This window comes from Trifolium pratense, linkage group LG7, assembly GCF_020283565.1.
Source record: "Trifolium pratense cultivar HEN17-A07 linkage group LG7, ARS_RC_1.1, whole genome shotgun sequence".
NCBI classification, from domain to species: Eukaryota; Viridiplantae; Streptophyta; class Magnoliopsida; order Fabales; family Fabaceae; genus Trifolium; species Trifolium pratense.
Genome location: NC_060065.1, coordinates 40,209,945 through 40,225,545, shown reverse-complemented (window position 1 = coordinate 40,225,545; position 15,601 = coordinate 40,209,945). Strand labels below are relative to the sequence as shown.

General features: G+C 34.0%; 3 protein-coding genes across 7 annotated transcripts; 1 reads left to right on the top strand and 2 right to left on the bottom strand.

The window, feature by feature from the left end:
* Positions 1 to 1,649: 1,649 nt before the first annotated feature.
* On the bottom strand, positions 1,650 to 5,700 carry LOC123898753. Of its 5 annotated transcripts, none has more exons than XR_006805414.1 (8): positions 5,543 to 5,700; positions 4,157 to 4,269; positions 3,965 to 4,027; positions 3,553 to 3,600; positions 3,418 to 3,471; positions 2,612 to 2,666; positions 2,411 to 2,508; positions 1,650 to 1,986 (listed from the first exon to the last, which is right to left on the bottom strand). XR_006805414.1 is itself a non-coding variant. In XM_045949768.1 (7 exons), exons 2-7 carry the CDS (start codon positions 4,244 to 4,246, stop codon positions 2,468 to 2,470), a joined length of 354 nt encoding a protein of 117 aa, XP_045805724.1. In that variant the 5' UTR covers positions 4,247 to 4,269; positions 5,543 to 5,700; the 3' UTR covers positions 2,299 to 2,467. The 5 variants fall into 5 exon arrangements, 3 of the variants coding, with proteins under 3 accessions (XP_045805724.1, XP_045805725.1, XP_045805723.1); XR_006805413.1 differs by having other exon boundaries at positions 1,660 to 1,986; positions 2,411 to 2,511; XM_045949768.1 differs by lacking the exon at positions 1,650 to 1,986 and having other exon boundaries at positions 2,299 to 2,511.
* Positions 5,701 to 8,622: 2,922 nt separating this feature from the next.
* On the bottom strand, positions 8,623 to 10,005 carry LOC123896408 (protein EDS1B-like; the record flags this gene model as incomplete). The annotated part of the gene is made up of 2 exons (XM_045946798.1): positions 8,623 to 9,508; positions 9,967 to 10,005. Coding segments are annotated over 2 exons (774 nt in total), but the record flags the coding sequence as incomplete, so codon positions are not given.
* Positions 10,006 to 10,022: 17 nt separating this feature from the next.
* Positions 10,023 to 11,616, top strand: LOC123898989 (protein EDS1L-like). Its single transcript, XM_045950044.1, has 2 exons — positions 10,023 to 10,272; positions 10,731 to 11,616. Exons 1-2 carry the CDS (start codon positions 10,024 to 10,026, stop codon positions 11,463 to 11,465), a joined length of 984 nt encoding a protein of 327 aa, XP_045806000.1. The 5' UTR covers position 10,023; the 3' UTR covers positions 11,466 to 11,616.
* The last annotated feature ends 3,985 nt before the right edge of the window (positions 11,617 to 15,601 follow it).

Here is a 15,601-nt window from a genome sequence, read left to right as displayed (position 1 = left end):
CAATATGAATTATATTTGTAATTACATTTCAAACAATTTATTTGTAGTGTTTCGTAAATATCATGCAAAGTCCCACTACAGAAATATCACAAATTAGACAATAAGAATGCTAAGAAAAAAATAAATATTGAATATTAAAAGGAAAGAAATGAAGAAATAAGGATGAGAAAGAGGGTTGGGTAGAAGGGTTATACAATGACTATGATAAAGTGTTAAAATTAAAATAGAATAAAGAGCATCAAAATCTATATATACTTGCAAAATCAACAATATAGTCTCACTCGTTAAATACAAAGAAAAAGAAAGATACAATAAAATCATAAGATTTTAGAAACATATCATTCTTCTACAACACTAATAACCCTTCCAAATAGAAATTTCACATGCCCATATATGTATGAAGAGGAATATAAGACATATATATTATAAAATAATTAATTCACAAAACCATTTTTATTATAGTGGGAATGTCAATCAAAAGGTTTGGCACTAAAAAAACATTAAAAGATGTGATTGTTTCACTTATTATTTAACTCTTGATTTATCCACAAAAAGAAATGATCTAAAGGCTATGATTGATTGATACAATTAGGGTTAGGATTAGTGGTAGGAGAACTATCTAGGATTTATATATATATATATAATGTATAATACAATATTAGTTCTACTAGTAAACTGAGAGGTTGAATACTTGAATTGCACAGATGTTGCCTTAAGGAAGATATTATTTGTCTTCTTAAAATGTTTGGTATTACGACAGACAATGTGGTGATCACGAATCATGGAATTGTTTATTTTAAACTACTCTAAATTCTATGGATTGTGTCGATCACATTGCCTGCGTGATTCTCTAAAATTTAGGAAGATAAATAGTGTGTATGCGACAACCCGGGGAAATTAGGTTTGTGGCTGCGAGTTGTGACAAAGATTACAGATTGAGGTGAATCCAAGGAAACAAGAATAGTTTGTTGATGGTAAGAAAGACTGGATCCAACAGTGCATAGACTGATCAAATTTTTCTGTGTTAAATCCTTGTTTGTTTTGTGTTCTTAGTTCTTACTATGCTCTAGTAAGCTAAACCCTTCTTTCTTATTCTTCTTTTCAATCAATATATGTTAAGAAAAATTGATATATTTCATTTTAAAAAGCTGTAATTTTCTTTAGGATTAAATTATAGCAGTCCGTTTATTATGTTTCTCCAACCCAGGCAGGCATTTTAGGTCATATTTTGGATCAGGAAAATAGCTTTCTAGATCATGCTTGGTTGGTGCGTTGTACTCTCTCCGGTCTTATATTGTAAAAATAAATATGTACTCTTCAACCTTGTATTGTACTTAACCTCAACCTTGTATTGTACTTAAGTCTAATAAATTTTTGCAGTTTTGAAAAAAAAAAATTGTTGTGTTCGCTCATATCGACTATAGATGACATGAGAGAATGCCTTACTCAGAATATGGTACCAACAAAGGGTTAATCTCAAACATTTTATTAAACACTGTATAATCTTAAAATAACACCAAAAAAACCAACAAAGAAACATAACAGCAAAACCATAAAACTCCAAGAACATTAAATCTCAAATCGGTCATTCATGGAACACCAAAACACGGATGTTGAGGTGGCTTTGAAGTTGATTATGCTAGTGAGGTTGCAACCGTGAGGTTGCAACCATAGGGGCGAGATTAAGAGGTGGTGAATGAGGCGTGATATGATAAACAGGAGAGAGGCTTGTAACAGGGAGGATTGAAAGTTGATAGACTGTTAGTGATTTGCTAGCATAATAGGAAGCCGAAAAGAAAGAACTCGTCTCTAGTGTCAAATGGCATAGCCTCAACAATAGAAACAAAGCACAACATATACAACAATAATGAGACGCAACATAAACAGCGAAGAAACACATCATAATGGACAGAAACAAGGATCGCACTGTACGCCATTTTTCACAAAACAACGTTGATCTCAAACCTTTACAGAACCTAGGCCAGGCTGCAAGAAAGAAACCGCGTAAGGATTCTGATTTTGTTTAAGTGATTTGTTGTATCGTATACATTCAATCCATCAAGAATCAAAGCGAAAACAACATGACATTTTTGTAATTAAAGGTGAATACAAAAATTATGATCCAAAACCAAGCAGATCAACAGCATTTGTGTTTTAATCTTGTCCAATAGTTGCATACTCTATTTTTACATCATGGCCACTTTCAATCATTAATTTCGTATTGCATTGTTTCTTTTCAAAACTATGAAACAAATAGACATGAAGGGGAGGGGGAAAAAGAGTAAAACACAAAAATCATAATCACAGGAAGTGTCTACAGCATAGCTGCAGGTCAAATAATTCGTCTTCTGCTAATATGAATACATAATAATGAACTTCTTTTATTGTTGAAAACAAAAAAAAGTTATACCTACTGAGGTATACCAGAACAATAATCAGCACATCGTCGAAAGACTTATTGTTGCTTTTACTCATTGGAAGGTGCATCCTCAGATGGAACACTTCCACCTTCTATAAAAAGATGAATTTAGTTAGTTTATTGTGAAGATGCTGAGAGAGAGTAGTAATGAGAAGGGGGAGAATCTAATTTAACCATCAAAATAAAGCATACCTTCACCCGAAGGAGCATAAGGAGATTTCCGGTAACGTGTTTGTTGCTGTGTTGGCTGTAAAACAGAAAAACCAAGCAGATCTTTGTCAAGCACATTATATTAATAATGAAGGTATGAGTATGATTATATTAAATGCGCATAAGAAGGAAAATGTAAGATATAGCTTTCTTTTTAAGTTCCTCTTTCTAGTCTTTAAGAAATGCAAAACCTTTTTTCGCTGCTTTTGAAACATAATAATCAACTCATCATAAAAAATTTACTTTTAATTAAAGTACTTTTTCTAAGTAACCTTTAAACAAACAAGCCCTTAATTCTACGAATGTAGGATGGAATGATTAAAGATTTGAAGCTTTCACTTTGCAGAAACTGCGAGGAAGGGAAAGGCAGGAGGCTATGAAAAGCGGTTAACAAAGCCGATATATAACCAAGTGCTAGTACCAGTTCCATGACCAAATGGCTTAATCAAAATTTTAATTCACCCGTGTGCATAACCATTATCCTACTTAAATTTGTAATAAATACTTGATCCGTGGAAGCTTTCACCAACCAGTTTATCAAGCAGACGCACAAATTATTTTGCTAAGCACTGCTATAATTACGAACTTTTTGTATAAGCTTTTTCCCACCGTTAATCTAACACTAGCTATGAGATACTAACTATTCAAAAAAAAAAAAAAAAAGTTGAAGACCATCAGCCATCAGGTTAACAAGCAATTCACCGAGAACAATTATTATCGAGCCATAGAAAAGAAAGCAACACAACCATATCTAAATCAGATGTTGGAATATTGGTTTAATTAAATACCTGTAGTTTAGGCCGAAGAGCCTCAAGTGGTCCCTTGGGCTTCTGACCGCCTTGCTGTTTCACACGACGAAACAGAAGAGTGTGAGATAGTTCAATGTAAGCAACTATTACAAAGGTGTGTTTTTCTAGAAGTACCTTTCCCAATGCCCAATCAGCGGAATCAAAGTAAGCACGCTCATGGTCCTGGCACAAAAGTTAAATGTCAAATTAAATGAGAAACAATTGAAAACTTTTATCCAATCTTTTAAAACCAGGAACCGACCAGTTCGCCAGTTGGTTTCAACCCGATTGTACCATAGTAAGGTTGAGCTAGATTGTACCGCAGTTGGTTCAACTAGTTTTTTTTTTTTTTTTACTTATGGTTTTATTTATCTGTCTTTAACCGCACATATTAAAACATGACCTAGAGGTCTCACTGGTTCGATCTCCAATCTGGTTTTAAAACAGTGATTCTATCACCTAATATCCATGGACATTGCATTGCTTATCTTGATTTCATAAACACCATTAGAAACAAACGCACAAACAGAAATCTGCATGCATGTACCTTAGAAATAAGTGGTGGTTTTTTTGGCACAATTCCTCCATATTTTTTCTTCAGAGTTGCCTCCTACACGGTTTATAAACACATGAGTTACAGAATAAAGAAACTCATTCGGCAGTAACAACTCCACAGTAAACATAATATCTCATTCAAAGTCAAATTTAAGCATGTAAGAAAGCAAGATCTGAACACAACCTGCTGCTGGGACGATGGCATATTAACTGACCCCTCAGATGCATCCACGTCCATCTGTCCAAGTTCTTTGTTATCCTCTATGTTTGACATGAGGTCCTTTAGAGCGTAAAATACTGCAGATGCAACAACAGTTCATGTTAGCAGAAAATTCTCAACTACACAAACTACAGCATCGGTGAATAAGTAATAGACTCTAGCAATAATTAGATCGGTGAATAAGTAATAGACTCTAGCAATAATTAGATCGGTGAATAAGTAATAGACTCTAGCAATAATTAGAATTTAGAAATCTCTTTGGAATTCAAAATGAAGAAAACATCAAAATCTAGAAATGAAAGAGAGACAACAGAAACTTCAACAGAAATTCTGTAAATCAATTAATGCCCTTCAACATCTGATCAGAATTTTGGTTTGCAGGGCAAAAGAAATGCAGCAAAAACTTCGGCTGAAAATTTTATTGATACGACAAAATGCTTACATCAGATCAGAATTGGATATAATGAATAAGAAATAAGATAAATCTAGCTATTGGAACAGAAAATGAACATAACTATCTTAATCAAAAGTAAAGGACTTTCCAATGAACAATGCTACTTCAAAGAAACTTTATCTAGCTTACAAGTGATCTGCTACGACAAAGTTCAGTTTTACGGTGGAAACTATAAGAACTGGTTTTTCTGTCAAGCTAGTAAAACTTTACGTACAAACCTCGGTTTGACTAGAGGTGATAAAAAGTTGCTTTTGAATTAGATTTAAAATCTTATGCTAAATTTTTTCTGTTAAGCTATACTAGTACTCTAGTAAAAATACAAATGATTGATCAATGATTATTGATTATTCTGAGGCAAAACTTATTTTACATCCACAGTTTGACTAAAGGTGATAAAAAGCAGCTTTTGCATTAAATTGATAAATTTAAGCTAAGCTTTACATAAATCACTTTACTTTAAGCTCAATTTCAACCAAATCAATGTTACAAAAGCACTTTTGACAAAAGAAGAACATGATTTTGTGTTCTTCCAAGTTCAAATAACTAATTGGGCACAAGCAAAAAAAGTCAAAAACATAAGATTCATTACATTTATAGAATAAAGTAGCAAAATTGATATGCAAAATCACTACCACACTAATCAAATCAACCAAGTTAAGAATTCTATGCATTGAAAAAAGCAGATATTTTTTGAAGCTCAATCCAAAAAAAACTAAAAAAATTAATCTTAATCGCTAAATTGACTAATGGGTATTTAGCAAAATCCAAAAAAAAAAATTGAAAATTTAGAAGAAATAAAAAGAGAATAGCAGAAATTGGATATAATTAGGTGGAAATGGAATAAAAGAAATATGAAAATCAAGTTGAAGAAGAAGAAGAATGAAGTAAGAACTGACCGGAGGGAGTGGGGGCCACAACCGTGAAGAGCGGAGCACCGAACGTCGGCGGGTCGGTCGGTGTTCACCTCTCAATCTATCTGTTTCTATCTGTCTCTGCTATTTGCGTGTTGTCTCGGTCTCAGATCCCATGCTTTTTTTACATTCAATTAATTATTATTTTTATTTGTTTTATTTATTGTCAAAAAAAATATTTTTTTTATTTTGTTTCATTTGGTATTTATTTATCTTATCTGTATAAAAGTTGTTGTGCCCATATTTGTCAAAAAAAAATAAAGCACATACAAAAATTTTAAATTATTTTTTGAAGCAAGCACATACAAAATTTTAAATTTTAATTTTGTTGATATTATAAAACGACAAATACGCAATACATAAATTTTAGCTCAACTAACAACAATGTCGAATTTGCCGGTGTCGAATGTCATGATTGAGATTTGAACCTTGATTACTTAACTTTATGTGTGTGAGTTTTCAATGACTTTGTTATTTCGTTTATCAACCAAAAAAATGACAATTACACAAATAATAAAATTATTAAAAACAGATAAATATTGACCGTCGTTTTAGCCATGGGAGAAGTTATTATACATAAGTGTAATCCTTATGCATGGTACATAAGTCAATAACATCCATTAGATTGAGCATTCACATGTAATAATCCTAGCCAATCTCAACTCACACACTCACACCTAATCTCACACCCCCCCAAATTTCTCACGTACCCCCCAAATTACTCACGCACCCCCAAATTTCTCGTGCACCCCCAAAATTTCTCATGCACCCCCAATTTCTCGCGCACCCCCCAAATTTCTAGCGCACCCCCCAAAATTTTTCACGCACCCCCAGATGACTTGTGCGCCCAATTTTTTTTTAACCCCCCATATTTCAAGCCTAAACCATTTTGCTGTGGGAATGGTTTCAAAAATATACACTCCAAAACCATTAAGTGCATAAGATGGTTTTGAAGTATAACCTATAATTAAAATCATAATTGTTTTTTTTTGGTACAATTATAATCATTATTTAAAACCAGTTAAATGGTTTCAGATAGTTATACACTAAAACCATTTGTATTGTAAAATGGTTTTATGTGTGTTTTTATGGTTTCAAAAATTCTGGAAACCATTATGCTGGTTAAATGGTTTCAGATAGTTATACACTGAAACCATTTGTATTGTAAAATGGTTTTATGTGTGTTTTTATGGTTTTAAAAATTCTGGAAACCATTATGTTGGTTAAATGGTTTCAGATAGTTATACACTGAAACCATTTGTATTGTAAAATGGTTTTATGTGTGTTTATATGGTTTTAAAAATTCTGGAAACCATTATGTTGGTTAAATGGTTTCAAATCACAATTATTGTTTGTATTCTAATTATAGGGTTGTACTCTAAAACCATCTTATACACTTAATGGTTTTGGAGTGCATATCTCTGAAACCATTCCCACAACAAAATGGTTTAGGCTAGAAATGTGGAGGGGACCAAAAAAATAAAATTGGGGGGCAAAAGTCATATTGGGGGTGCATGAGAAATTTGGGGGTGCACAAGTAATTTGGGGAGTGCATGAGAAATTTGGGGTGTGCTAGTAATTTGGGGGGTGCACAAGTAATTTGGGGGGTGCACTAAGTAACTTATGCATGGTGCATAAAGATAGCTTATGTATAATAACCAATCCCACTTGTGTATGTCGTGCGGTGCCGAATAACTCAGAATTGGATTATCGGACAGGGATTGTGTGATTTTTGGGCGGGAAAGGCAGCTGCCTTTGGCCCAATCAAGTCTGTCCGATCGATTGAACGCTCGTGATCATGCCACGTGTAAGAGAAAAATATGTATGCTTTTTACTCGCCGCCGTCGTTTGTCGTTGTTCCGATCACCACTGTTACCACTGTCTTCCTATTTCAATTCTTCTTTAATTCTAGACCAGATCTGAGAATCACAATTCTTGAAGGCTAAACATGACAGGAACATCAAAACAGAAAATAAAACAAAACCAGTAACAGCAGCAAAACTCAACAAACAAACCTATGCATTTCAACTGAGCATTAAGGGAAATAGCAATCAAGTTCTACCATTGTAAAAGATGACGGCGAAGGGGACAATAGCCGTGGTGAACTGAATACTAGCGCCGAGAGGACAACGGCAGCACAAGGCGGCGGAACGGTGAGAAGTTAGAATGGGTCGAACAAAAGAAAGAATACAGATTGTCCGAGTTTAATCAGGGAAAGTCTCCCCCTGCCTTAAAATTTTATAGACCGTCTGATCAATCCTAAGGTGTGCCATGTTTTAATTTTCCAAAGGTTTCTGCGTTTTTTGTTTCTGCGCTTTCATTTTAATTTACAAAAAAGGAACAACACAACACAAGTGGTAGAATTTGGTACTACATTGTATTCACTCAAAGTCGATGCCTTTTCCGCACCAAAATCACTGAATCCCGATCCTGTCATGTCTTTTACTCCTAACAAAGACAAAAGAGTGGCTATGGTTTCAATATAATTGCAATGGCATAACTTTGTCACTTGTCAAAAGTAACCAACAACACTTACTCTGTTTTTATATGAAACTTAGATACTAGTATTGTATAGAATTTACTGAGACAGTATAAAAAAGAAACAGATTTAATATCTTTGTGTTGTGTTGTAAACCGGCTATCCTGTGCATGCAATTGGAGTGACTGATATTTCGATTCTTGTGGGATTTAAATGAGCCGTAGACTCTTTTTAAGAGTTTTAAGGCTGCTGCATGGCCAAGCCAGGGATCGAACTCACGGCCTTAGTTAAGCTAGAAGAGGCCTGTAGTATTTCATCTAAGCGTTATTAGGTAAACAGATTTTAATATGAAACTTAGATAGTATAGTTACCAAAAACACACAGAGATAGTATAGATACAGATAAATTTACTCTATTTTTTCCTCACAAACTTTCAGAAGGATTTGCAAATTTGTTAAAGGAAAAGAAGACTTGAATAGTAAAATAAAATTTGAGCCAAATGAAAAGAAATTATAGTTGTGTATATATATATATATATATATATATATGCATGTCTATAACACCGTTTGTTCTTTGGACCAAAATATAGAAAAGAAAATCATCCTTATTACAAAACCAAACAAAGTGCAAGATTCAAGTTGACTACCTTACACCTAAATCCAAGTAATATGTTTATTACAAAACAAGACAAATATGTGACTCTGCTAAAGAAATAGGTCCACTGCAATGATATAGTATCACACTTCAACAAGATTCTTAATGCATGATTCTTGCCTTTGCTGTATTGGCAGTTTTTTCCACCACTTAACAAATGTAGAATCCTCCAAAAACACATCCTTACCAATTTCATCATCCTCATTCCACTTTTTCATCTGTTTCTCCAACTCCAAAACTTTTTCTTTAACATCTTCAAAATTTTCCTTATCATCTTTAGAAGACTTATAACAAAGATCCTCCACCTCAGCCCAAAAACAAGATTCCGAATAAACATTTTCTCTTCCCCTCCTCTCAGGCTTAGCATGTTCCAACCATCTCTGTGTATACCTATACCTTTTTGGCCTTCCTCCTTTATCCATATAAGCACGTCCATTGCTGTTCCTCGAATGTCGATAGTAATTAGCAATGTCCAAAGGCTCAACTAGTCTTCTAAACGTTGTTCCTATATCAATCCATTCTTCATTCACTTCAAATTCATCTGGCAGTTCATCATTTAATAGCTTTTCGATTATCTCATCCCATACTCCTGCAAGTTCTAGCCACCACACATTTGCATGGAAATCTTGGGCGTCTAGTTGATCCTTAAACGCATCATAGTAACCCTTTTTCTGATGCCCCCGTGTTTCTCTGTAACTCGCCAGTGCATTCATCTTTTCTTCCATAAACTTTTTCTTCCCTTCTATACTTTTCTCGTTGATCCTTTTTCGTTCCTCTAATGCTGCAGCTGCTTGAATGCATAGTCTTGCTCTTGTACTCTAAAATTATTTACAACAATTCATTATCACATAAATATCATATCATATACTCTCCATATTCTTTGCTGCTACTAATGTTAATTACTAGAGTTTTATCATTTGGCCTCATAAGTATAGTATAGTAGATTAATTCCATTTTTAAAAATTTTTAGGTCCAACCAATACATAATAATGTTATGCAGATAACATGGTATAATAACATATTTGTCTATGTCCGCTTTCTCATGTATTATGTATGGTAGGAGAAAAATTAGTTTAATGGTTATTACAGATAGTATAAACTAATCTTATGCATCCGTTCGATTATATCTGATTATGTACTAATATGCTATCAGAGACTGGTTAACCATTTATGAGTAATTAATATAAAAGGAATCACAAATATGATTGAATGCATGCTTAAGTTTTTTTAATCTTTAAACTTGAGAAAAATAGGGAAGGATAAAAATGTTACACACCAGTCCAAGATCATTTAAGGCTATGTTAATGGTTGCTTTCCTTCATTTCCAATTGTCATGAAAAACCCTGATGCAATTCTGCAGGTCATGTTTTTCTCTGCTCAATTAAGCTCTGAAGAAGAAACTGCTCAAGTTTCCTTTGAAAGTCTGCGACAACATTTAACTTATGGCATTGAACTGCAAAAAAACTTAGGATTACAGAATTTTGTGTTATTGGACCAACTAGAGAAGATTCCTTTGTCTGAGCATACTACTCCCGGCAGCGACATTGCAACCATTAACATAGCCTTAAATGATCTTGGACTGGTGTGTAACATTTTTATCCTTCCCTATTTTTCTCAAGTTTAAAGATTAAAAAAACTTAAGCATGCATTCAATCATATTTGTGATTCCTTTTATATTAATTACTCATAAATGGTTAACCAGTCTCTGATAGCATATTAGTACATAATCAGATATAATCGAACGGATGCATAAGATTAGTTTATACTATCTGTAATAACCATTAAACTAATTTTTCTCCTACCATACATAATACATGAGAAAGCGGACATAGACAAATATGTTATTATACCATGTTATCTGCATAACATTATTATGTATTGGTTGGACCTAAAAATTTTTAAAAATGGAATTAATCTACTATACTATACTTATGAGGCCAAATGATAAAACTCTAGTAATTAACATTAGTAGCAGCAAAGAATATGGAGAGTATATGATATGATATTTATGTGATAATGAATTGTTGTAAATAATTTTAGAGTACAAGAGCAAGACTATGCATTCAAGCAGCTGCAGCATTAGAGGAACGAAAAAGGATCAACGAGAAAAGTATAGAAGGGAAGAAAAAGTTTATGGAAGAAAAGATGAATGCACTGGCGAGTTACAGAGAAACACGGGGGCATCAGAAAAAGGGTTACTATGATGCGTTTAAGGATCAACTAGACGCCCAAGATTTCCATGCAAATGTGTGGAGGCTAGAACTTGCAGGAGTATGGGATGAGATAATCGAAAAGCTATTAAATGATGAACTGCCAGATGAATTTGAAGTGAATGAAGAATGGATTGATATAGGAACAACGTTTAGAAGACTAGTTGAGCCTTTGGACATTGCTAATTACTATCGACATTCGAGGAACAGCAATGGACGTGCTTATATGGATAAAGGAGGAAGGCCAAAAAGGTATAGGTATACACAGAGATGGTTGGAACATGCTAAGCCTGAGAGGAGGGGAAGAGAAAATGTTTATTCGGAATCTTGTTTTTGGGCTGAGGTGGAGGATCTTTGTTATAAGTCTTCTAAAGATGATAAGGAAAATTTTGAAGATGTTAAAGAAAAAGTTTTGGAGTTGGAGAAACAGATGAAAAAGTGGAATGAGGATGATGAAATTGGTAAGGATGTGTTTTTGGAGGATTCTACATTTGTTAAGTGGTGGAAAAAACTGCCAATACAGCAAAGGCAAGAATCATGCATTAAGAATCTTGTTGAAGTGTGATACTATATCATTGCAGTGGACCTATTTCTTTAGCAGAGTCACATATTTGTCTTGTTTTGTAATAAACATATTACTTGGATTTAGGTGTAAGGTAGTCAACTTGAATCTTGCACTTTGTTTGGTTTTGTAATAAGGATGATTTTCTTTTCTATATTTTGGTCCAAAGAACAAACGGTGTTATAGACATGCATATATATATATATATATATATATATATATATATATATATATATATATATATATATATATATATATATATATATATATATATATATATATATATATATATATATATATATATATATATATATATACACAACTATAATTTCTTTTCATTTGGCTCAAATTTTATTTTACTATTCAAGTCTTCTTTTCCTTTAACAAATTTGCAAATCCTTCTGAAAGTTTGTGAGGAAAAAATAGAGTAAATTTATCTGTATCTATACTATCTCTGTGTGTTTTTGGTAACTATACTATCTAAGTTTCATATTAAAATCTGTTTACCTAATAACGCTTAGATGAAATACTACAGGTCTCTTCTAGCTTAACTAAGGCCGTGAGTTCGATCCCTGGCTTGGCCATGCAGCAGCCTTAAAACTCTTAAAAAGAGTCTACGGCTCATTTAAATCCCACAAGAATCGAAATATCAGTCACTCCAATTGCATGCACAGGATAGCCGGTTTACAACACAACACAAAGATATTAAATCTGTTTCTTTTTTATACTGTCTCAGTAAATTCTATACAATACTAGTATCTAAGTTTCATATAAAAACAGAGTAAGTGTTGTTGGTTACTTTTGACAAGTGACAAAGTTATGCCATTGCAATTATATTGAAACCATAGCCACTCTTTTGTCTTTGTTAGGAGTAAAAGACATGACAGGATCGGGATTCAGTGATTTTGGTGCGGAAAAGGCATCGACTTTGAGTGAATACAATGTAGTACCAAATTCTACCACTTGTGTTGTGTTGTTCCTTTTTTGTAAATTAAAATGAAAGCGCAGAAACAAAAAACGCAGAAACCTTTGGAAAATTAAAACATGGCACACCTTAGGATTGATCAGACGGTCTATAAAATTTTAAGGCAGGGGGAGACTTTCCCTGATTAAACTCGGACAATCTGTATTCTTTCTTTTGTTCGACCCATTCTAACTTCTCACCGTTCCGCCGCCTTGTGCTGCCGTTGTCCTCTCGGCGCTAGTATTCAGTTCACCACGGCTATTGTCCCCTTCGCCGTCATCTTTTACAATGGTAGAACTTGATTGCTATTTCCCTTAATGCTCAGTTGAAATGCATAGGTTTGTTTGTTGAGTTTTGCTGCTGTTACTGGTTTTGTTTTATTTTCTGTTTTGATGTTCCTGTCATGTTTAGCCTTCAAGAATTGTGATTCTCAGATCTGGTCTAGAATTAAAGAAGAATTGAAATAGGAAGACAGTGGTAACAGTGGTGATCGGAACAACGACAAACGACGACGGCGAGTAAAAAGCATACATATTTTTCTCTTACACGTGGCATGATCACGAGCGTTCAATCGATCGGACAGACTTGATTGGGCCAAAGGCAGCTGCCTTTCCCGCCCAAAAATCACACAATCCCTGTCCGATAATCCAATTCTGAGTTATTCGGCACCGCACGACATACACAAGTGGGATTGGTTATTATACATAAGCTATCTTTATGCACCATGCATAAGTTACTTAGTGCACCCCCCAAATTACTTGTGCACCCCCCAAATTACTAGCACACCCCAAATTTCTCATGCACTCCCCAAATTACTTGTGCACCCCCAAATTTCTCATGCACCCCCAATATGACTTTTGCCCCCCAATTTTATTTTTTTGGTCCCCTCCACATTTCTAGCCTAAACCATTTTGTTGTGGGAATGGTTTCAGAGATATGCACTCCAAAACCATTAAGTGTATAAGATGGTTTTAGAGTACAACCCTATAATTAGAATACAAACAATAATTGTGATTTGAAACCATTTAACCAACATAATGGTTTCCAGAATTTTTAAAACCATATAAACACACATAAAACCATTTTACAATACAAATGGTTTCAGTGTATAACTATCTGAAACCATTTAACCAACATAATGGTTTCCAGAATTTTTAAAACCATAAAAACACACATAAAACCATTTTACAATACAAATGGTTTCAGTGTATAACTATCTGAAACCATTTAACCAGCATAATGGTTTCCAGAATTTTTGAAACCATAAAAACACACATAAAACCATTTTACAATACAAATGGTTTTAGTGTATAACTATCTGAAATCATTTAACTGGTTTTAAATAATGATTATAATTGTACCAAAAAAAAACAATTATGATTTTAATTATAGGTTATACTTCAAAACCATCTTATGCACTTAATGGTTTTGGAGTGTATATTTTTGAAACCATTCCCACAGCAAAATGGTTTAGGCTTGAAATATGGGGGGTTAAAAAAAAATTGGGCGCACAAGTCATCTGGGGGTGCGTGAAAAATTTTGGGGGGTGCGCTAGAAATTTGGGGGTGCGCGAGAAATTGGGGGTGCATGAGAAATTTTGGGGGTGCACGAGAAATTTGGGGGTGCGCGAGTAATTTGGGGGGTACGTGAGAAATTTGGGGGGTGTGAGATTAGGTGTGAGTGTGTGAGTTGAGATTGGCTAGGATTATTACATATGGATGCTCAATCTAATGGATGTTATTGACTTATGTACCATGCATAAGGATTACACTTATGTACCATGCATAAGGATTACACTTATGTATAATAACTTCTCCCTCCAAATAGTTTAGACCGATCCTGCCCCACTCTATAAAAATGGGGGAAAATGCACGAGTCAAAGCTTCCTATATTATAAAATCCGAAATTTTAGCTATGGCTAAAGGGTGTGGTTATGGTGCATAAGCCCAAACTTATGCACCATGCATAAACTTGCTTCCTACACACACCATATTTGCTTCCTACACCAAAAGTCAACCAAAGGTCAGCCCAAGCCCAAAATTAGGCAATCCATTACTCGCGCGCCCCCCATATTCTACCTCATTACTTGCGCCCCCTCTTTTGCTTAGCGCACCCCCAGTTTTTTTTTCCTTTTTCTCCTAGATTTCTTGTGAGCCCCCCAATTTTTTTTTCCTCCCCTAGATTTCTAGCGCGCCCCCAATTTTTTTCCCTCCTCCAAACTTCTAGCGCACCCCCCCAAATTTCTAGCGCGCCCCCCGTTTCCAATTAAATAATAACTTTTGTTCCTTTGAAGTATATATTATAAAAATCCATTTTTAATTAATTTTCGTCATACACCCCCTCGAAGCCCAACATAATAACGAATGGTTCATGTATATATAAAGCATACTTGTCAAACATACAATTTAATTTTAAGTTTTATCAATCATAATCACAATATAAATAAAATTTCATACATTAATTACATATATATATGATGTTTTACTTAATAACAATGGTTTCAGTGTATAACATCTTAGCACTAATGCCCATATGAAATCATTTAACTAAAATAATGGTTTCAGTGTATAACGCTATGAAACCATTTAACTAGACTAATGGTTTCAGAGTATAACATCTTGAAACCAAATAACAAGACTAATGGTTTCAGTGTATAACGCTATGAAATCATTTAACTAGAATAATGGTTTCAGTGTATAACAGTATGAAACCATTTAACTAGACAAATGGTTTCAGTGTATAACATCTTGAAACCAATTAATGGTTTTGACGATTAGTACATTTAATGTGAAACCATTCCACAGAAAAAATGATTTCAGAGCGTCATACTGTAAAACCATTAGATGTACTTAATGGTTTTGGCATCTGGAACTCAAATCACTGTTCATTTTCTTCTTCGAAAAATAGGGAAAATCAAATCGAAAGGGAAAATTGAAATCGAAAGGGAAAATCAAATCAAAATCAGAATTGATTTTTTTAACGAAGATGAATCAGATCACGTTCGAAATCAGAGTTGATTTTTCGCGAAGATGAATCGAATCAAATCGAAATCGAAATAGATTTGATTTTTTGATTTCGATTTTCCAGATCGCGTTCGAAATTGGAAAAAGAAGAAGAAGATCGCGTTTCACTGTTTCGTTTTCGTTTTTCGCGAAGAAGAAGATGAACAGTGATC

Coding starts and splice junctions, on each gene's coding strand:
- LOC123898753 (XM_045949767.1), bottom strand. CDS start 4,246: ATGTCAAACATAGAGGATAACAAAGAACTTGGACAGATGGACGTGGAT. Junction 3,601..3,964: donor AACCACCACTTATTTCTAAG/GTACATGCATGC, acceptor CTTTTGTGCCAG/GACCATGAGCGTGCTTACTT. Junction 2,667..3,417: donor CTCTTCGGCCTAAACTACAG/GTATTTAATTAA, acceptor TCTGTTTTACAG/CCAACACAGCAACAAACACG.
- LOC123898989 (XM_045950044.1), top strand. CDS start 10,024: ATGAAAAACCCTGATGCAATTCTGCAGGTCATGTTTTTCTCTGCTCAA. Junction 10,273..10,730: donor CCTTAAATGATCTTGGACTG/GTGTGTAACATT, acceptor AAATAATTTTAG/AGTACAAGAGCAAGACTATG.